Here is a 24,214-nt window from a genome sequence, read left to right on the forward strand (position 1 = left end):
TGTGTGTAAACATATATATTATACAAACAGGCCTCTGTTCCCCTCTGGTGCTCTGTCTTTTTTAAGGAACAGCGTCCTATGTGTCCCCTGCGTCTTTGCTTCTCAAACCCAGTCCAATCCGAGAGCCGCCCAGCTGTCTTATAGCAGGAGAAACAAAAGGAGCCACATGTCGCTTTCAGATTTTTTTTAGAAAAGGATATATAGAGCATTTTATTAACACTTTAGACAGCAACAAACCTCTCCACTGAACACAGCAAAATAAGCCATTTAAACCACACTTTTACTTCACCGTGAGGCAGGAAGCAGGAATGGGACCTACAGGTCATATAGAACATCTGTTTTATTATTATTATTATTATAATTATTATTATTATTATTATTATTATTAATAATGTATTTATTTTTTAATGATAAACACCTTTGCAAACAATCCTTACGTTATTATATATTGCAACTCTGGACTGAAGGGGGGGGGAACGGGACGACTCCAACCACTAACACGACACGTTTCAATCCAATAAAATAAAACCATAAAAAAATAAAAAACTTTAGCACACCCTCCAAGACAGATCACTGGGAACAAACAGCACACGAACGAATGCCTGGATTTCAGTAGGGAGCAGAGAAAGAAAAGAAAGAAACAGAGCGAAACAATCAAGGAAAGGAAAGACAGCCTTGTTCAGAGAGAGTGTGGGACTCATCCGCTTCGTTAATCTGTCTGATTCTGGCAATGCTTCCACCTGTTACTCGTTTCTTGTGTTTGTTTTAGTTGTATAATCAACACGACTCTATAAGAAAAGAAAACACCGATAGCTAGTTACACCTGTGCCGCACACACTGACGATGGCTGGGATGGTGCCGAGTGGAAACCATGGATTATTGCTTTGTACACCAAATGCAGCAGATCCATCAGATACGAAATGGAGGCGAGTTGCAGAAGCAGTGACTGATGACCGACGGTCCTCCTACGATCCTACGCTAGATGTTACCTTTGGTTAATTGTGCAAAACGGCTGCGAGCAACTGCTTGGTCCTTCCTTTGTCATTGTTTTGTAAGTCTATTCTATTTCTGTAATTGTGTTGTCGTCGTTAATCTGCCGACCCGTGCATAATATCACCGATGGACATCAGACGTGGAAGTGCGTTTGGCACAGCTTCGAAAAGCCTCCGTATTTAAGCGTTTCTACCGAACGCATCAACAAATCGAAACCAACGCGTAATGAAGTGACTATAAAGTGTCAGACTGTGCTTTCCGGTAGTGCGACCAGTGCCTTCGATGGTTAGATGGCTGCTGTTGGGTTTGCCTCCTGCGCTAGTCCTCCAGACACACCCAAAACATTCAAAGTACACGACCTGTATTCACTGACAAGCCCTTGAAATGTTACTGTCCGTCAAAAATATGGCCTTTGAATATTATTATTATTATCATCATCATCATCATTATTAACAATAATATTTGTACTTGTCGAAGTTCATGTGCTCTTGAAGATCGAAGACAAAAATCCACAGTTTTCTTACAGGAACGGAATTTTAAAAATGGAGTCCGAAAAGAAACAGATATATAAATAAAAAACGAATGAAACGAACACGACTCGCCTGCAACATTAAAAACACCGTCTAAGTTTTTCTATACGTGCAATAAAAAAATAAAACTTAATCACGTTAAAAATGGTGCTTGTTGGTCTAGGTCTGGAACTACGGATGGACACTACGGTGCAGAACCTTCTGGTTGTGTCTCTACGATGTCTGGCACAAGTTTATTTGTCCCAATACAGTTTGGGGGTCTAAAGACTATAAATCTGTCCTAATTCTTCTACAGTGAAGGAGCTTCAGTAATGAGGTGAAAAATGTGTCACGATTTTATACAGATTGCACTCCAAATAAATTGATATATTAATTTATACATTTACAACCCGCCATGTTGATATGTTTTACACCACTTAGTTTTTTTCTTTCCTTTTTAATTTGTGCGAACGAACCACAAGGTTTTTTTTTTTTTCTTTTTGTGTTTTTTGGAACTCACGAACACTACAAAATATATCTACTCGATGTCACTCGCAGCGGCGGCGGTGCGTTATGAGTAGTCCTCCTGCTTATAGCTGTAGCTGCCCTGCTGCGCCTCCTCCTGCACAAACTCCTCCTTCTTCTCCCAGCCGTTGGGCCAGCCTCCGTTCACCTGGGTCGTGGCCCCGTAGGTCTTGGCGGGGCCGAAGCTGCTGTAGCTCTGCGTGATGTCGCCCGTCTCCTCCGCCAGCTCGTCCTCGTTGATGAAGCCGCACTTCTCATCGCTCGTCTGCTCAGGATCGGCCCACGGCTGCTTCTCCCCGGAGGCGAAGAGGCCGTAGAAGATGACGCCGCCGTAGTGCACCATGGCAGCGATCAGGAACACGTACTGCCACTCCTCGCGGGACTGCGGACACACGGGACACAGGCACACGATTAACAACACTTTCTCTTATTTATTTTTTTAATCTTCAGGTGCCTGGAGCCAAAATTCATCCACTTAATCGTGTTGATTCACATCGGTTTGGTCTCTTAAAGATCGAGGGCAGGGAATAGAAACATCAGACACCGTACACACCACACATACACCACACAAACCACACAGAGACTGCATACACCATACAGACACCACACAGAGACCGCACACAGCACACGCAGCACACAGACACCGTACACACCGCAGACACCGCACAGACACCACACACACCACACAGACACTGCACACACCGCAGACACTGCACAGACACCGCACACACCACACAGACACTGCACACACCGCAGACACTGCACAGACACTGCACACACCACACACACCACACAGACACTGCACACACCGCAGACACTGCACAGACACCGCACACACCACACAGACACCGTACAGACACCCCACACACCATACAGACACCACAACACAGCGCACAGACACAGCACACCCCACAAACAGACACCTCACACACCCCACCATGCACACACAGCTGTCTTTCTCTAATAATTATATTATTAGACCAGCGCAAAGCGTTCAGCACAGACTGCAGGAAATGGACGAAATGTTGGTATGAATTTTTCCTGAATCTAAACACGTGTGCAGTGTCTGTTGGTCCTGCCCAGGGGCCTGCATGCCTTTAAAACCTGAAGAGTACCTTGTGCTTCGTCATGGCCCCCACGATCAGAGGGCACACCATCCCTGACAGGGTGCCCACACCGTTGGAGATGCCCATCAGTATGCTGGCGTAGCGCGGGGCGATGTCCAGGTGGTTGACGTTGAACCCTGAGGGAGACAGATGTGGAGGGGGTTAGTGCCGACTTGAGGCGGGGAAGAAAGACCGCAGAGGTCATGTGGCACCCAGACCCTCCCAGAGGTGTGTCTGTGTCACAGGTACGTTTTTCGCACCACTCTTACAAACGGTTTCGTTATGCACAGAGTGGTAAGAGCAAGGAAGCAGAGGCACAACACGCTTTTTCATAGAGGATGCAATCAGAGGACGACAGTCAGCGTGAGATCAAATCACACACCAAATTCAGAATATCTGACCTAGAAGACAAAAAACATTGTTGCTTTGTTTTCAGTTTCGATTTTTACGGCTGCATTTTGATGCGTAACTTGTGTAAAAATGGAAAAGTCGTCTTCATTTTTGTTGTTAATTTTATTTCTGTATTTATTTATTCACTGATTTTGAAATACTTTTTGTTAGTTTTGTTTTTAACACACTGCAGCTTCTGGACGGCGAGGCGACATGGCAGGGCTCCCGTGACCTTCCCCTCCTGACCGACTCTCCTCAGCTCTGGCTGTGTGTTTGGCTCCCCGAGGACGCTTTCTAAATTATTAAAGACTGGAAAAGGAAGAAGAAAAATGAAAAGAGAAAAAAATCTCCCCCCGGCATTGTGCATTGACCGGAACAGCCGCTAATCTCCTGGGTGTGGGAAACGGAGCAGGTGCTCCAGCTGAGGAACATCTCTGCGCAGCGCAGGTCCTCGCTCTCCCGGGCCTCCCTGGGCCTGCGCTCTAATTGAGAACACAGTGGCTGAGGAGCAGCTCTCTCTGAAACTCGCCGTCTTGTCCATCAGCCCTATTGATCGGGGCTGCGGCTCCACAAGGCTGTACGAGTGCCGGAGTACTTCCATTAATCTCCACTGAAGACGGATCAGAAGGGTTTCTCCTGCCCTGTGGGACGCTGTGGCTCCGTCATCTTCTGAGTGGGTTTCACACATATTTTTGGACTGTGTTTCATTCTAACAGTTTATACTATGAAGAAGGGCAGTCGATTGCTTCTATTTATTTCTATTTTTGTCATAGAAAATAAAATCCCCTCTTTGCAGCACATTTGTTTGTTGTGACTTTATTGGGCCACTCGTCCGTTATCTGACGGACCTTCTCATCGTATCTCTAATGTCAGAGTTTGTACAGGACTTTAAAGACACACAACATTGTGTTACAGAGCACAGGGGCCCACATTAATTGTGGTTGCTTCAATTTCGTCACAAAGTAGGTAATTCATGTATTTATTTAATTTACTTGTTGATTTATTTATCTGGCACAGTATCTATTGTAAAGTATCTGTTCCCTGGCCGCCCTTGAAAGCAAAACTAAGCATTTCGGAGGGACCTTGCACCTTGCACCTTGTTCCCTGTCTGGACTTGTGCTGCGCTTCGTGCTCCCCTTCAGACTCAGGCGGACAGTGACCCAGTTAGGTGCACATCTGTCTTCTGTGGCCACTCGGTGCCGCTGTGTCAGCTGCTCTGTGCCCCACTCCCCCCCGCAGCTGTGGGACAATGCCCTGCGCCGGAGATGTCAATAGAGATTTCAACCTTGGCTTAGTTTAGAAACAAATCAATTCTCTTTCTTTTCCCCTTGCGGGACAGGGTTTGTGATGATTCTTGTAAAGTGCTGAGACATTTCCTAAATACAGGGGGTTGGGCCCATTTAAACAAATAAAAGATTGGTTGATTGATTGATTGTTGGGATTGGTTGATTGATTGATTGATGGGGTTGGTCGGCAGGGTGCAGGTTTACTCACCTGATATGGCAAATCCGCTGAAGCCCACTGCCAGGACCAGGAACGATATGGCGACGCCTTTACTGTGAGAGTAGCCCACCACAAGCAGCAGGGTGGCCTCCATGCCGAAACCTGCAGCAGGCAAACACACACACACACACACCGGTACGGCAGGATGCCATTTTACACACACTTCCTACAGCTGCAGCCTTCAAACAAATCTGCGAGACGGATTCTCCTCTTGAAGTGTTTCATGACAAAACAGAAGGACCCAGTTCTCTTCCACATTTTCTTCTCTCTCCTCCTCCCTCTCCCTCTCTGTCCCATCTCTCCCTCCCCAGCTCTCACCTCCACAGTTCATGATCTTGCGCACGGTGGTGGTGGATAGGATGTTCCTGCTCCTGAGGTAGTCTGCGATCTGTCCTCCGATGGGCACGATGATGGTCATGACCAGGTGGGGCACAGCGGACAGCATACCAACCTGAGGGAGTAGAGGGGCAGAGCGGTGAGAACAGGCCAGCACCAGCACAAAATAAAAATGCTTACAGAGGGCGTTGGTCTTCATCTGTAGCCAATATTGAATTCTGTGAAGGTGGTAAGAAGTCACATGTAATGATGATCGCACACAAAGACAAAGGGACAGAGAACCAGAGCACGCTGCAGTGGAGAGTCACGTGACAAGGTGAGACCGGGGGCGGATACACAGTGATGGGTTTTTACAAACAGCTCCAGTAAAGAATATAAAATCAATGACATGGTTGTTATATTAGTATTCATGTATTTACTTACTAGCATATGACCTCAGGCAGGGTCCTTCACAGAGGCCACAAAATATACACATATTGTGAAACATATGACATACTGCAAAGAGTGCAACAATAAATACAGCGCACAGTGCAAGAGCAAACTGAAGTCAAGTGACACAGAGGGCAGACGCACCCGTGCGAGGCTCAGTTGGGAGGCGTCCTCAATCACAGCAGTTACACCGGTGCTGTGGGCCGTTTGGTCACAGCCGGCAAATAAAAAGCTACAGCCACAATTCACGGAAAAGCACGTCTGAGACTCTCCGCCCTGGTGCGTCCAGTGCGACATGAGGACCTCCACACCATTCCACCATTCAGCCCATTGGCACTCAGAGCTCATTAGACACCAAGGTCCTGCTCAGACAAGATTCATTGGTATTCCTCCCATTCCCTCCAGCCAGGAACTCAACTCTAATCACCTCTCGCAGACACCAGGGAAATATCCATCACACGATGTCACAGGTAGGCGATTTATGTGCCGTACTTTCACCCATCGTTGTGATGTTGCTGTCTGTTTATTTAATCACACCCTGATATTGCAGACGTCGGGGGCTGGAGACACGAGAGCTTAATTACAGGGAAGCTGGATGCGCATCAATCTTGGAGACGTGAGACCCGCCTGAAGGGTAACAGACACACAGGTACATTGGTCACCTGTAGATGACCCTCACAGGCTTCTATAGCTACCGCTGAGTTACACACCGAGATAAACCCCCAGATACCTGAACATGTGGCCGATCACGGGACGGGCCGAAACCAAAAGAGGTCTGGAGCCTTTATCCGCCAGCACTGGGAAGGCCTCCTTGCGTTACAGGTCCAGCTGGGCTGACTGTCCACCGACCCCACTGGTCAATGAGATTTCAAGATTGCCCGGGATCTGGCGCTTTTGTCTGAGCAGTGCCACAGCGGCACACAATTATGCGCTGTGTGTTGTAAGTGCTGGAGATTCATGGGCTGCCTGTGAGAATAAATTAATAGCGGAGACACTTTGCCCCAGGCCCATTGTGCTGTTCAATGTGGACTGGATGGGATGGGATCTAGACTGGATGAGATTGGGCGTGGGCATTTTGCAACCCCCCACCCCCAGCCCTCGATCAATAGATGGAGTCAATAACACGCTAACGGCCCCGAGGGTCGCTGGGGAGAGCTGCCCCAAACAATGGATTCCCACCAAGTGAGCCTCCTGTCTCCCCCCACCCAGCAGCGGCGCCACTCACCTTGCTGATTTCAAAGCCAAACACCTCCTCAAAGTAGGCCGGCTGGCTGATGAGCAGCAGGTAGAAAGTCCAGCTCCTACAGAAGTTCGCGACGATGATTGCATAGACAGGCATGGAGGTGAAGAACTTCTTCCACGGGGTCTTGTATTTCTGAAACGAGTCCAGAGACAGTGGCTCGTGAGTCCGGGGTGCTGCTGGCCAGGATCTCCACCAGGGAGCAGGAGAAGAACGGTGACTTACATCGGAAACAGTTTACATCAGAACGTAATATCCCAGCCCTTTGTGTGGGGGGGGGCTATCAGGACTCATTGGCCTGGGTGCCAAGACAGCAGGTATTGTGGCAAAACAGCTAGAGATAACGCACCCTTAATTACTGCTCTGCTGTATTTTCTTACGGAGACCTTCACCATTACATTTGCATTGCGATAGGGGTCAGGTCACTGTTAGCACAGTCCCCCATTACGCTTGTCTCTGTATCAGATCCAGCACCTAAAACGCCATCAATCAGCCGCTTCACACTTGACCCAGCAGAGCTCTCTCCCAATGGGCTGTTTCTCTTCCCACTCCGCCATATCTGACCGATCTTCCCCTTCTTTCCTGCCCTGTCACGGGCACCAGGCCGGGTGCTCGACCTCACCAACCTCCTGCTGCCATATCTCTCGAGACACGGGCTTAGGACGACGGCGCTCAGTTAAGATAATAAACTATCAAGAGTATGTATGTATGTATTATGTATGGGAATAAAAAAAAGACTAAGAGTGCAGGGCAGAGCAACACAAGTGTGCAGCGCAATATAGGACAGCATGGACAAGTGTGGAGTTATGTAGCTCAGTATGGACCAGTATGGAGCCCTGTAGTCCAGTATAGCTCCTTCCGTGTAGTTTAGTGTTGTTCTGTAGTGTAGCTCAATGTGCTGGCAGTGTTGGGAAGTATGGAGGCATTATGGACCAGTGTGTTGTAGCGTAGTTCGGTGCAGTGCATTGTGGGGCAGTGTGGTTTGATGTAGTGCATTGTGGGGCAGTGTAGTGCATTATGGAGCAGTGTGGAGCAGCGTAGCTCGGTGCAGTGCATTGTGGGGCAGTGTGCACTCACATCGGCAGGCCCCAGCAGCTTGGCGCTCTCGCCGATGCTCTCCTCGATGTAGTTACGCTCCTCCTCGGTGATGGTGGGGTGCACTGCCGGACTCTCATAGGACACCAGAATCCAGAACATGTACCAGAAGATCCCGAAGCACCCTGCCGTGACACACATGCAGAGCGTTTTCATCCAGGCATGGAAACAATGGGCACCAAGAAAGGAGACACATGGAGAGAGAGAGAGAGAGAGAGAGAGAGAGAGATCTATAGTCAATTTTGACACTGAGATGGACACAAAAATGAGACACACAGAGAGAAACAGACCTGCAGAGAGATGTTATTCAAGTCATTCAACAGGGATAAAATGGCGGCATTATCCCCCATTCTCTGTCAAATACTGACAGACATATTTTCTTTGTAACTGTTCTTTTATTTTCTCCAGTACCGGTCATCTCAGCTGCTGAGGCACCGATTATACACGTAGTCTGGAGGGCGAGAATGACACGTCGCTGTGTGAGGAGGACAGTAAGACCTGGTGACCCTACCGTACACGTAGAAGACAGAAGACCACCCGGAGTATTGCACTAGGATCCCAGCCAACGGCATGGCTATAACTGCACCTGCATACGAGCCTGCGGAGAAACAGAGGGGAAAAAGCTCAAAATAATGTTTTTCTTCATCCCTTCATCTTTGTTTTCTATATTAATGTATGCGCTGTCACGTATCTTTGGACGTCGGCACCAGATTAAATCAACACTCACTCTTTTTAATCCACCTGAGACCAGATGCAAATTTCAGAGCTACTTGCACTCCACGGGGCAAACGCAACACACACGGCAGCGCTGCCGAGGGTATGCGACAGCGGCAGGCAGATGGGCCCGAGGATTTGATTTAATCCAGGCCTCAGCCAAGAAAACTAACCGCACAGACTGCAAGTCTGATCTCAGGGAAATAATGAGGCGCTGATTGCTGGGGAACGTGGGAACGGACTGATTCGACCAGGAGAGAGAAGCGCACAGGAATCAGAACTGCGCAGGAGTGCGACACGGGCAGCAGATAACCCTCGCCCCCCGGCTGAGCTGACTACAGAAATAAATAATTAACCTTTATAATAATAACAATAATAATAATAATGTGTCATACAGTCATATTTTATAGTATAACAGATCCGAGAAGTTCAAAAAACATAAATCTTCGGTTTGTATATTTTAATCAATGACATTATTTTGTGCATATTATTTTCTAGGTAACACTTAACATTAAGTGTATTTACACTGTAATTATTTGGTAACTACCATTGTAATTATGCCTATTTACACTGTATTTACACTGTAACTGTAAATACACAGTAATTAGGGACACAATGTAAAGTGTTACCATTTCTAAATAATAAAGATAATAATACTATTATTATTTTTACCGCAGAAGGAGGTGGTCGCCAGTCTACTTCTTTCCAGTGGTGGCGCCCACTTGCTCCAGATCCCATGGCAGGCAGGGTAGGTCACACCCTAGACACAGAGTCAACCATTAGCACTCACACACTCGGGGCATTATCAACGCATACCGTCCCCAGTAACATCCACTCCCAGACAATACAGCTCAGCAGCCTAATCGTGGGTTTCAATACCACACCTGGGCGCTTGTGTCAAACTCTGTTCCCAGCAGAACTGCTGTTTGGAACCAAACAGGACACGTCTAAACAGAGCAGCACACCGACCCGGACACGGTGTAGCCCATGGTTCTGGACAGGACCATCACAACTGGGTGTCTTGCTTTAGGCAGGAACACCAGGAGATGTTGTTTGTGGTTATTTTCATAACGGCTAAAGCGAAAGCTCTTCTCTGCAGTTGAGAGCTGTTCTCCAGAGAGAGGCTCCACGGTGCCGTGGACTGACCGAGCCCGGAGAGGCGAGTGGGCCAGCATGTATATCATTACAGGGCCGAGTAGGTGTATGTTGGGACGCTGGTGTATTTAATGAACGCCATCCAGTTCTGTGAAGCCAGTTATAACAGCTTCTGCTGCAGTAACAATAACCCTCAGAGTTGCAGGATCATGTGATTGACAGGTGAGCTGGTGTTCATCAACCGTTAAAAAGAGGATTTAATTCGAATGGTTGGAAATCAGCTCATAGAAGTGAGGAACTAACAACGCAGATTATGCACTGATAGTGTTGTATGAATTCGCAAAAAACGTGAATGTCCAACCCGTGCCGATGATCATATGTATTTCTGCACATGAACAAATGCAGTAAATAACAAAACTGAGGTGAAAGAAGAGGAGCGAGTTCTGCCCAACGACACACATCCAAACACGGAAGAGTCCTATTAAGCTTGAAGAAAAATTCTATTATATCTTCATTAGCCACTAATTGGCACACCATCAACTAATGCTAGGTACAAATTGCCAGGGCTTGCTAGGCGAGAGGCCTTAAATCTATTGTTTAATTTACTGTAATTATCTCAAATACAAGGAACAAATGCAGCTTAATCACACTGAGTCACATGTCAGGTATAATATATTTTTGTACAACATGGAGTCCAGCTTTAAAACACAACAAAGACATTCAGCATCTTTCTGCCTGGGCTGGCTGTTTTTCAGCATTTCTTTCCAGTTCCAAATTTAAAACTTAAAAAGTCATTGCTTGGTGGTTTGGTTGTTGCTGCTGTTTTCAGAAAAGCTGGTCCCTCTCAGGGTTATTGTGTGCGTTCAGAAGGACAAGCTCCTGACAGACATCGCTAGGAGAGGTTTTTAAACTACTTACTGTGCGGTTTGTGTACCATCACAACACTAATGGATCAACACACATACACAGGAATATTTCCTAAATTGCTTTGTATTGTTTTGGGAAATGCTTGGTGGTGCTCAAAAGAGAGAGAGAGAGAGAGAGAGAGAGAGAGAGAGAGAGAGAGAGAGAGAGAGAGAGAGAGAGAGATGGGACGGAATCATATTTGGTGTGTTAATTTGGCTTGACTAGATTTGAAAGAGAACAATTGGGTTTTTCCCCCCAAAGTCATTTGAATTCCCACAGAAACTGAACTCTATATATATATATACACACACAGCGCATGTGTTAATTAGTACCAGCGCCAGCTTTATCACATTAAAGATTTAGCGAGTGTCAGCAGCGACAGCAGCCATTCCCTCACAGAATGAATCTCTGTTATAACCTGCTAACGGAGATTGATTGCCCTGCAGACAGCAGCTCCAAGGGCCTTGATTAATATCTGACATGGGGGGGGTATGTGGGTAAAGGGGCAGCTCATTCTGCTGCTACAAAGACGTGGCGAATACCCAGACAGTGGAGATCTGGGCTGCGTCTCTGCGCTCTCTGTAGCCATCAGGGTAGAGAAGCACATTTCAATTTCAGGCTCAGAGGACCAAATCAAAATCCAAGGCACACAGGTTTCTCTGGTGAAAATGCCCGGCTGCTGCCCGGTCTGTTGGGGAGGTGATCAGCATCTGAAGATCGATGGTATGCAGAGCTTGCTCCCTGAGAGTGGGTGTCGAGAGAAGGTCGGCATTCTCGCTTCAAGACCTTTAAACACGCGGCAAGTATTTCCCCTCTGAAGATGGCAATTTGGTCACATGATTACTGCCACCGTTGCCCCCAATTTAATACACATTTGCATGTCCACATTAAAGTCTATATATAAATGAACACACACCGCAGTTCCCCTGCAGATTGCAGAAGCCGAGCAGAGGGCATCCTTCATATCCGTGAGCTGGGGGGGGCCCTGAGGCGAACCCCAAGGGAGGGAGGGGACGGCGCTGGCAGGGCACAGAGAAGGGGGTGTGGAGCTGTTGACTCCTGGAATCTAATTTAGTGAACGATCCACAGTGAGGAGGGCAGAAGAGGACCTCGCTGACCCGGGCCCCGAGGGGTCTCTGTGAAGGAGAAGACAGATCTCCCCTTTCCCTCTGATGATGTAGTAATATGTTTCAAGTTCTGACAGGGCACCATGGATGGGCAGAGATGGAAATGACAATGGCAACTAGCTAGAATCTATATTTCCTTTTCAGATTATATTTATTTCATTATTTAATGATAGATAGATTATAGATAGATAGAAATAGAGAGATAGATCAACCTTTATCAGGCCATCAAAATTCACAATCAAATCTAAACATTCAAGGCACTGTCTTCCTCCTCCCTGAAACATAGTACCAGCTATAACACCGAGCCCTGATCATAGAGATCCCCAAAGGGGCGTCTCAGGTGAGACAAGACGGATCAATTCCACAATAATCACACGAGCGCAGCAGAGGGTGCGCAAACAGGTAGAGCACTGTGCGTCAACCATGGCCCACCATCGTCAGCAGTGACTCACTGACTCTGACTCAGCACAGCAGAAAGCAGGGACAGGGAAGCATAGAGAGAGGAAGAGAGGAAGAGATAGAGATAGAGGGGGAGAGAGAGGGAGATGGAGAGAGAGACGAAGGGAGAGACAGGATGCACCCCCCGCCGTGGCTGTGCTAGTCTCTGGACTGCAGCTGGGCAGTATTCTCTGATCCCAGGGCCACAATCCAGCCAGGCCCCTGAGAGGCGGGAGCGCTGTGATGGAGGCTGTGAGGCTGTGGGGGGTCTGACAGTGAGTCTGGACCGGGGGGCTCGAGTGGAGCTCAAGTGTCCATTAGGTTGAAGTTTCACAAACTGAATTGAATAACGCAGAAAAAACACAGTTTCAATTTCACAACAAACACTCAAGTGTCGAGGGAAAGCACAACCAGTTTCCTCAGTTTGACAAGCAGGTTGTTTGATGGACCCATCGGGGGCCACATTATACGGTGGCTGTAAATATCCCAGAAAGCTGGACAGCGTTGCTGCAGACGTATCATTGCCCTGCCTCCTTCTGCGCCTATGCCAGCCTGCCCTGCGCTTAAACTACAGAGACAATTCAGCACTGATGACCACAGGCACTGAGGCCATCCTGTAAGATAGATAGAGCATCTAACGCTCGAGACTCCACAGAATTGTGAAAGCCATGCCTTTTCCTCTGATCAACCATTTACACGCTTCAGCACTAAGGGGGCAATACCAGCCCCGTCTTTGGGTTTTAACATACATGTACAATTTATTTTTTTCCTACCCCGTATCGGCCTTTAATCAGAAGATACAGCTGAGATGTCTGAACGGCTGCCTCTACTTGACAAGCCTCCCCACAACCACCAGCCCCCAGCCTCCCCACAACCACCAGCCCCAGCCTCCCTACCTCCACCAGCCCCTGCAGTATCCTGACGAAGATGACGCACCCGTAGTGCACCCGTGCCGCAGATGGGATGAACATGTTGAGGGTGGAGGTGAAGAGGATAGCTGCCCCGAAAACCCTGAAAGAAACAAGATTCACCATCATTATTAACCACACACACACACACACACATACATAATATACTGTGTTACTACACCCTCTTAAGCATTATTTGTCAGTGTTACGCAGCTCCTGTGCATAGAAGTTACACTGTATTCCTACAATGCGCACATCGTTTGAAAGCTTATTCTCTTGGCTACCAGCGCGTTTCATTTTCAAACACATCCAATTTACAGTTTCAGTGTCGCCCGCCGCCATTCAGAGCCCGGGGGGTAAACGCAGTCTGCTCGGGGGTGATCTAATTCAGAAGATCACAGATCACTCCGATTTCTGTGCAAATAGGCTTGTTTTGTTCAGAACAACCTAACGATTAATCCAGTATATATTATCTGATGTTCTATCAAACATAGAGAAGTTCAGATCCAATGATGTAAAATCGTTGTGTATTAGTACACTGTAAACAGAGTTGTCCATCTTGACATGTTGAGCTCTCTATGTGTGTGTGTTGCTTCTACCAAAACATGGATGGTCTTGTTTTGATCAGTAGACTTTCTGGTTCCAGAATATGTCATAATTGTCAATATTTTCTGATATTTTGTATTCCTGCTCAGACCAAGTATCCCCCACCCCCCCACTTCAGAAGGCAGAGGGGGGTTATAAAAAACATTTTTTTCACAGAGAATGCTTCACATCGTTAGAAAGCTGAGAGTCTCAGCTCTCATGGGACACTTGGCAAACAACACAACAGTGAAGAGTGCACATGGGATTACAGAGAAGCACACGGATTTGGTGCCTTTTTAAGGGTACCAGAGAGGTATGTCAGGTTAAGGGGTTAAATATTGTTCAACAAAACGATTCCATCTTTTATCTTTTATTTCCAACTGTTTATTTGTTTTATGCTTTAATTTCAGAGTACACTGAGACATTAAAATGTGTAAATTTCAATAAAAATTGGAAAGATGTGTTCTAAAACTTTTGATCGGCAGTGTAGACCGCGACAGGGTTAAAGCAGCAAACTCCGGACCAAATAAAAACCATAAAGGCATCGGCAATACTACTATCAATAATAATAATAATAATAATAATAATAATAATAATAATAATAATAATAATAATAATGTAATGTTAATACAATGCTTAATTGATCAATATTAGCTTTAGCGGTGGCAAATCAAAACATTTCGTTCGGTAGTAATTTATAATACCCTTCAGAATGTTTGAAGTAAAGATTTCACGTTTTGATATATATATATATATATATATATATATATATTATATTATATTATTCTCGCGTCGATTCCCAGCGGTGTCTGATACCCGGGAGAAATCACACACCATCGCAGGCGCTGGTCTAGACCTACACGCACACATGTCGTTTGCTCTGACTCTTGCTTGCTTTAACAGGTGTACAAACGCCACTGAATTATAAACCTCCTGCAGAAGATTGTTATAAAATAATTTAATTAACTCCACTCTAATAGCCAGGCTGGGGCACACAGTCGAATAAATCCCACTAATGGACAGGAGAATATATTGCCTTGCCAAATTAGTAACCAGTCTCACGACGTCTTGATTTATTACACACAACTGATTTATTAAAACGGCAAAACGTGAGGTGTCTATAACCTGGGCAGAGTACGATTTCGATGTAATATTAGCATCAGATGAGTGCGCTATTAATCGCACAGCCATGCGATTCGACACTTGCTCGGGAGAAACAGACCAATTGTACACGATATTGTGCACAGTATTTTATAACTAGTGAAAACTGACATGATAAAATCATGCAAAAAAAAAAAAGTGTAATTTCGGCGATTCGGTGCAATTTCGTGTTTTGTGTTTAATTTTCTTCCGGGGATATTAATATATTCTGCTTTTCCGCAATCACTTGGTTATTGTGTCTTCAATATTAAAGAAGTGCCCGACCGGCCCAGCTGTGTCCCCGTCATGAATCAACAGCTTTGAGCTACCTTTGAAAAAAAAGAAAGAAGAATCCTATTATTTATGTATGTATGTGTGTATTTATTTATTAATCAGTTTTAAAATACAGAAAATGTGGAAGTAAAATATAAAATAAGTAAAATGTGTGTAAGTAAATAAATAAATGAGACCATTATATTAACGAAAAAATAAGGAAGAAATGTCACATTTGTTCATAAATGTTAAAGCGAAATTAAATAATCTGACGGCAAAAACACTTCCATAAATCCGATGTCAAATTCCATTAAATATTCATTCCTCAGATACTGTCGAGGCGTGGAAACGCGGACCGATCCGGGCGGTGTCTCTTGCCTTTGTTTTAATGTACTACATGTGCAACGTTTATATATATATATATATATATATATATATATATATATAAAATACTGAAAATAGAAAATACTGTTCCCACTAACATTAATAATTATTCTATTTATATATTATTTATAACTGAAAAGTAAAAAATGTATTTAAAATAAAATGTATTCTGAAAAAGCTTTGAATTGAAACCGCATTCAGCTGTTGGGTGACATGTGGTTCAGTGATTCATATTATACAATATATTTTAAAACTCGGTTCAATAAATCATAAAAACAACAGTGAGGCGCATTATCTGAAATCGTCTTGTTACCAACTATAAAACATTACAAATGCATGTGTGTTAATGTGTGTCCTGTAGTGTAGTGTTGTGCATGTCATGCTGTCAGCGCTGTGTGCGGGGGGGTGAGTCCCTAGTGCACGCGGCGGCTCTTTATTTCCCATCAATCTCGTGCCGCCGTCCGCACGTCCTGCCCCCCCCCCCCCTCACACACACACACACACCCCCTCACACCCTCACACACACACCCTCACACACACACCCTCACACACACACACACACCCTCACACACACACCCCCTCACACCCTCACACACACACCCTCACACACACACCCTCACACACACACACACACCCTCACACACACACCCCCTCACACCCTCACACACACACCCTCACACACACACCCTCACACACACCCCCTCACACACACCCCCCCTCACACCCTCACACACACACCCTCACACACACACACACACCCTCACACACACACCCCCTCACACCCTCACACACACACCCTCACACACACACACCCTCACACACACACACACACCCTCACACACACACCCTCACACACACACCCCCTCACACACACACACCCTCACACCCTCACACACACCCCCTCACACACACACCCCCACACACACCCCCACACACACACACACCCTCACACACACCTCCTCACACACACACCCCCTCACACACCCCCTCACACCCTCACACACACACCCTCACACACACACCCACACACACACCCCCTCACACACACACCCCCTCACACACACCCTCACACACACACCCCCACACACACACCCCCTCACACACACCCTCACACACACCCCCACACACACCCCCACACACACACCCCCTCACACACACCCCCACACACACACCCTCACACACACACCCCCACACACACACCTACACACACCCCCTCACACACACACACCCTCACACACACACACCCTCACACCCTCACACACACACCCCCACACACACCCCCTCACACCCTCACACACACACACCCTCACACACACCCTCACACACACACACCCTCACACCCTCACACACACACCCCCACACACACACCTACACACACCCCCTCACACACACACACCCTCACACACACACACCCTCACACCCTCACACACACACCCCCACACACACCCCCTCACACCCTCACACACACACCCCCTCACACACACCCTCACACACACACACCCTCACACCCTCAAACACACACCCCCTCACACACACCCCCTCACACCCATAATAATAATACATTTTGGAACATGTTTTGCTTCCCGGAATTCACGCCCTCTTACTATAATTACAACAAAAAGAAAAAGAAAGAAAGACAGCGTTGCTCGGGGGTAAAGGAGCGGATCTATTTAGAGCTGAGTTTATGAGAAACACTGAGCTATGATCTTCTTCATCATCGTCACTATTATTATTATTATTATTATTATTATTATTATTATTATTATTATTATTATTATGAATAATGTAATGTTACCAACAAGAACAATGTAAAATGACCGAGGGGCGTCTGCAGTTCAAGCAAAAGGTAACCAAACTATTGTAAAATCGCACAGCACAACGGTTTTGCATTTTCTGACCTTTTTCGTAAGTGAGATTGAGATACATTGTGTGTGTGTGTGTGTGAGAGAGAGAGAGAGAGAGAGAGAGAGAGAGAGAGAGAGAGAGAGAGAGAGAGAGAGAGAGAGAGAGAGAGAGAGAGGTGTGTTTGTTAACTGCTGCTGCCTCTAGGACCCAGCTGTCCCGGCGCCCCTCTGCGCCTCTCCCGGGGCCTCATTAACAGGTGGACGGGGCCCCCGGGAGCTGGAGCCGATCTGATCGCCGCTGATCGCCGCCCCCTCTCGCTCATTAGGCCGGGGCTGGATGAGACGAGGCCGGAGTCACGCAGCACACAGCGCGGCTGCTTCCCTCCCTGTCTGCCATTGCTGGCCCCGCTCCCTCCCTGCGAGTTTAATGAATAATCACGTGTTCAAAGTCATCGGAAATCCCCCCCGTGGGGAAAGCCTTGGAAATGGAAAGAGGGAAATAAAAGCGTGGCTTCTGTGTTTTATTCATTAACGTGCTCTGCTATTGTGACTCTCTGCTCCAACGAACAAAGAAATCGTCAAGAATAAATCCTCCGAGTCCGTGGCCCGCAGATCAATCTCGGGTGTATTTGAGTTAAGGGACACAGTTAAGTAAACCCTCCACTCGCTGTGTGTATCGATTCCGTTGCGCTCAGGTTGCGTCACTTCACAGCCCCGCACCGATGCCATAGATACTTATTTATTCACCTGTTACAGATCCGAAGTGTGTATTTACCTGTTAGCTGCCAGTCGGGACGAGATGTACCCGCCGGGGATCTGAGTGACAATGTAGCCCCAGAAAAACGAGCCGTGGATCATCCCGACCGTCTCCGGGTCCCAGTTAAACTTGGCTTTCTGTGGACAAATATAAAAAGGGGAATCAGAATATTTGATATAGTTTAAATATGTGTGTGTGTGTATTTGCATGCATGCGATTTTTCTTAATTTCGTTTGCAATCTTCGTCCGAAGTAAAGAGCAAATATAGGCTTCACAGCATACATTATTGCAATACAATATTTAATAATAATAATAATAATAATAATAATAATAATAATAATAATAATAATAATAATAATAATAATAATAATAATAATCATCATCATCATAATCTTCCTAAAAGTGTGGTAATATTTTCTTTTTCTTTGTATCGTATATATATATATATATATATATATATATATATATATATATATATGTATATATATATAGCGTTGGTTTGTAATTTATTTATAGAACAATCGATAATGACTGCAAATTATTATTATTATTATTATTATTATTATTATTATTATTATTATTATTATTATTATTTTATTTCCTCTGTAGATTATTTCTATAGATGTTACCCTTGGAAGGTTGTGTATATTGTGTGTAAGAATTCGTAAAAAACAAGTAATTAATCTTTGATCAAAATATGTGGGCTAAATGTATCATGATTGTTATTATTCTCATGATTGTTATTATTATTATGTTATTGTATTATTATGATTGTTATATTATTATTATTATCATTATTGTTATTGTGTTATTATTATTATTATTATTATTAATAATAATATTGTTATTATTATTATTATTATTATTATTATTATTATTATTATTATTATTATTATATTGAATGATGCATTGTGACGTTGGCGCTCTGGATGAAGGCGGCACTGTGAGTTACTCCTCAGATGCAGCGCTGCGGCCTCCAGTACAGAGAGGCAGATCTGTTTAAAGCAGAGGCGCCAGGACCGGGGAGAAACCGTTTCCTTGGCAAGAACACGGAACAATTACCCCACGGAGAGAGAGGCGCTTAAATGCCGGCCCGAGGATTGGGTAGGCAGGGTAATTGTTATATTATTTATGATTGGGCGGAATCAATTGCCTTTACGAGCGACGTGTCTGTGTCAAACGCCGCTGCTGTAAACGGCTTCCACAGGTCCCTCCGACAGCAGAGGGGCAATACTGCGCTTCCAAAATACTGCTGCCTTCAGACCCAACATTTAGTTTAATTTGATAATAATAATAATAATAATAATAATAATAATAATAATAATAATAATAATAATATAAGCATAATCATTATTGGTATTATTATTATTATTATTATTATTATTATTATTATTATTATTATTCAAGGTTAATACAGTAGTACTTCAGTAATTTAAAATTGTACCTGTATTTTGTATAATTTTTTAAAATGTAATTGTATCATTTTAGTAATATACAGATAGATAATAGATATAATAGTGTTAAATCCTATAGACCTACATCAGTCACCTGGCGAGGTCATTGCAGGTCAGGTTAGGGGTGACGCGTTAGAGCCGCAGCGCCGTGTTAAAGCATTGCAATCGCTTCAGCAGCACTCACTGCACACGACTGACACCTGCTATAAACACACCGCGGACAGGTTCAGCAGTGAAACTGTTTGAATTTCCGCATTGCTGAAAGAAGGAAATAAGAAAAGTGTGCATGACTGTCTTTTGTGTCCTCCTCTCCACCCCGTCACCTTCACCGTCTCCTAACTCAGCAGAACCGCCAGACCTGGCCTGTCCGACTCGGGTGCTGCTAGACAGGCTTTGTGGAGACCTCCTGCACTCGGCTTGTTTTATAAATGCTGTGTTTGCTGTAAATTAATGTACATTATGTCTGTAAACTTGTGCAAATCGTGTCATTAATATTGCCCACTGCACTGCACTGGAACCAATTGTAAACGCTTTGGCAAAGCAGGTGTCACCTTGTCCTGCCAATGAAGCTCTTTTTGAATCTTTGACTCTGTGTGAACGGGGTCAGGCTGGGGGCTGGGGGCTGGGACCCGGGCTGGATGCCTCCTGAGTGGGGGCAGCAACACGCACCTCGGTGATGATGATCTTGCCGCCCTGGTGCACGGTGCTGTTGTTGACCATGCCCACGATGGCCACGCCCAGGTTGCAGCGGATGCCGAAGGAGATGCAGAAGCCCAGGCCGCTCATGATGGCGATGATGTAGCGCCGGGGCAGCCCGAAGCACGTACAGTCACACAGGGGCGCCTTCCGCTCCGCGCTCTGCAGGGGGCGCCCATCCTCCGTCAGCTCGATCACCTCGCCCGTCTGCTGCTTCTTCTCCAGGACCCTGCACCCCCCCACACACACTGTAGTTACACTGCAGCGACACACACTGTAGTTACCCCGCACCCCCCCCACACACACACTGTAGTTACCCCGCACCCCCACACACACACACTGTAGTTACCCCGCACCCCCCCACACACACACTGTAGTTACCCCGCACCCCCCCACACACACACTGTAGTTACCCCGCACCCCCCCACACACACACTGTAGTTACCCCGCACCCCCCCACACACACACTGTAGTTACCCCGCACCCCCCCACACACACACTGTAGTTACCCCGCACCCCCACACACGCGACTCTTTGTTTTATTGGTTCTGTTTATTTTATTATTTTAACTTGGTTGTATATGTTTTGCAGCACAGGTGCAACCCGCACAAACCACCGATTGGCAATTACATTTGTTACAGGTAAAAACGGTTTCAATATTGCGGTTAGCGGTATTGTTCGCTCTCCTGCTATACAGTTTGAAGGGAAGGCTGTAGTCCGTTTTGTCGCAACGCCTTCATACCGACAGACACAATAGATGGGGCATGACTAATGTCCATCGACGCCTATTCGATGTATGTACAGTATTTCGTTGCTAAAATGATCATTTTGCAACAGAACTATTTTAAATGCACCGAGTCGTGATCTGAAAGGTGTATCAAATAATGTGCGACAAAGAAGAAACGTTTGTTCTTCTTTGTCGCTCATTATTTGTTACACCTTTCAGATCATCCGTTTAATATCCCACATGGCCCCCAAACGCCATTACACGCATCACGGCGTCGCAGGCAGTGTGGGCTTCAGCCTGTTGATCAGACGCATTTGCAGGGTGTCAGGGCGGTTATATCAGCCCCGCCAGAAGGGGGCGCCGAGTTATTCAGAATTAGTTCTGGCTCTTACGATCTTACCACAGGCCCCTCATACACAGGCCTACATATCCAAACACTCCTTTAAAGCCACTCTTCTCTCAATTGACATAATCTCGGTATATTAAATAGGTGTCGTAGTACATCATATGGAGGATTTGCTTGGTGTTGCTCATGCATTTTGAAAAGGTAACTGAACGTAAAAAGCGCAATACGGAGCAGCTGCACCAATGCTGGCTCTGTAAATCCTCCGCATTGCAGGTCTGCTCTCTTTGATCTACCCAAGTTTTATGATCGATTATTAATATTTCATACAGACCAACGAAATATATAACACGGCAGGAAAAATATAAATAGATCTCACTGCTTTATTTCTTTCCTCCTCAGTATAATACAATTTTTGGAAGATACCCTTGTCAAAGGCATCGAGTTTTGTCTCATGCAAAACGAATGAACACACGATGTTACACAAGGTTACCTGTAAATTCAATTAAACAACGAAATCCTTTTCAATTTAAAATATTATTATATAATTCGTTTGGAAATATCAATTGTAAAAAACGATTAGATGTATATACATTTATTTTCTTATCAATAAAGATATATACGAAAATAAAATAGCAGTTGTAAAATACTAGTTTGCCAGTTTCGTCTACCATGTTTTAAAAAAAGATTAAAGGCGGATGGATGACAAAATAATCCGTAATTTGTACAAACTGAAAATGCGAATGAACATTTAAATGTATAGGACGTCTATTTTTTGTATTGTATTTGTAACACATGTAACACATGCATTATCTGTGCATAAGAACACACATATACATACAACCAGAACCCCAAGAGAGGAAACAATTTCGTTGTATAAAATCGCTGCTTTAAAGGAAAATATGTTTCTGATTTTGTTTTGTTTTGTTTTTACTTAAGAAACAATAATCTAATACTCAATTATTAATTTCCCAGCGCTATAGTGTATTGGAATGTCAGCCCAATATGTCGGAGGTATTAATTATTCTAAGCATATTCCAAGCATTTGTTTAATTAAAATACACACGTTAATAATTAACAAAATAACAGTCCATGTGCCGGAAGAAGAAACAAATAATAATAATAAAAATCCTTCTCTTTCAAATGTACAAAAAACGTCTGAATTGAGCCTTCATTACTGGGGAGTACAAAAATAATACCAAGTGACATTTTATATAAAAATACATCGATCTGTTTTCAGATTGACCCATAAATAATGTAAGAGAGATTCCTAGGGTGGAATCACTTATTTGCATTAATAATTTAAGCCGTAGACGACTGTTTTCCAAAATGAAAGAATGCGCCTGGGAATTTCAGGATCGAAATAATAATAAAAAAAGCATTCCTGTGCATTTTATATCACGTTGTTCTTTCTTGCTATTATATATATATATAGATAGATAGATAGATAGATAGATAGATAGATAGATAGAGATGGAGAGAAAGATGGATAGAATAGAGATAGAAGGATAGATAGGTAGAGATAGAGAGATAGATGTGTGCGTGTGAATCCTGATGTAATCCAAACGCTTGTATTACATTTACACGCCCTTAACAAAAAAATAAGGTGCATCTTTCTGGGGGAGTTAATTTGTGGTATTTGTATGGCGGTTGGGTTTGTCGTGCGGACCCGTGAGAAGCCCGAGTAACACTGTCCAGAGTCAAAGCCAACACACTGACAGTGTCAAAGCCTGAAAACAGCCAAGGGCTCCGGTTACTCCCGTGTGCTTCCCTGTAAAATGATGCCAAATAGATTTTACATCATAAGATCCGCCGATCAACCCGTAAGGCGTTCACATGAATATTGCAAAAGCACACTTAGCGTGAATACTTTTTACAGAGAGATGGAGAGATACATAGAGAGATAGATGGATGGATGGTAACCCTGCCCATACAAACCCCCCTACCTGTATAGCTGCCCCAGTGACTTCCCAGCCAGGTTCTTCAGCCCCTGCTTGCTGGGGGCAAACACTCTCTCCTTGACCGTATCCATTGCCCGAAGATGGTGCTCCCGTCGATGAGAAGAATTGTTAAAGTATCATATTACGGTGAAATATGATCGCTCATACTGATGGGGATTGTGCTTGTAGATTTTATTCTTTACATAAAAAGAACAAGAGAACGATGAGGTTATGAAAGTTACCCCCCACACGAGCAGAGAGAGAGAGAGAGAGAGAGAGAGAGAGAGAGAGAGAGAGAGAGAGAGAGAGAGAGAGAGAGAGAGAGAGAGAGAGAGAGAGAGAGAGGTGTAAAACGCCTACACAAGCAAGAAAACAGCGCCCGTCTGGAGCGACATTGGCTCAGGAAGATAAAGTCTTGAATGCATCGCTCGAATCAAGCGCAGGTGCTGCCATCACGTCCAGAGGCTCCTGGATATTTAAATAGATTTAAAAACCCAAAGCGAAACAATGTCCAATGCAGCAGAAATCAATTAAAAAACCGTTTTATAACTGAAATCCTGCTCACAAATTAATATTGTCCAACGAACGCTAAAAAAAGATCTGATGCACAAAACAATTATAAAGAAAGAAGAAACGAAAATAAGCAGCACAGATAAAACGAGCGAGGCTCCGGGATAGCAAGTTGCCCAGGAAGACGCGAGGCAGAGCAGCCCGACTGTGCCCGTGTCTTTGCGGGAGGGGGGACACGGAGCTCGGC

The 24,214-nt window shown here is 45.0% G+C and overlaps 1 protein-coding gene across 1 annotated transcript; it reads right to left on the reverse strand.

Moving 5' to 3' along the window:
• Positions 1-169: 169 nt before the first annotated feature.
• Positions 170-23,752, reverse strand: slc17a6a (solute carrier family 17 member 6a). The gene is made up of 12 exons (XM_066700800.1): positions 23,464-23,752; positions 20,421-20,676; positions 18,316-18,434; positions 13,303-13,417; positions 9,513-9,600; positions 8,638-8,724; positions 8,109-8,251; positions 7,017-7,166; positions 5,345-5,477; positions 5,018-5,128; positions 3,143-3,270; positions 170-2,409 (listed from the first exon to the last, which is right to left on the reverse strand). The coding sequence occupies exons 1-12, from the start codon at positions 23,547-23,549 to the stop codon at positions 2,074-2,076; spliced, it is 1,752 nt and encodes a 583-aa protein (XP_066556897.1). The 5' UTR covers positions 23,550-23,752; the 3' UTR covers positions 170-2,073.
• Positions 23,753-24,214: the final 462 nt, after the last annotated feature.

This window comes from Amia ocellicauda, chromosome 4 (assembly GCF_036373705.1).
Source record: "Amia ocellicauda isolate fAmiCal2 chromosome 4, fAmiCal2.hap1, whole genome shotgun sequence".
Lineage (NCBI taxonomy): Eukaryota > Metazoa > Chordata > Actinopteri > Amiiformes > Amiidae > Amia > Amia ocellicauda.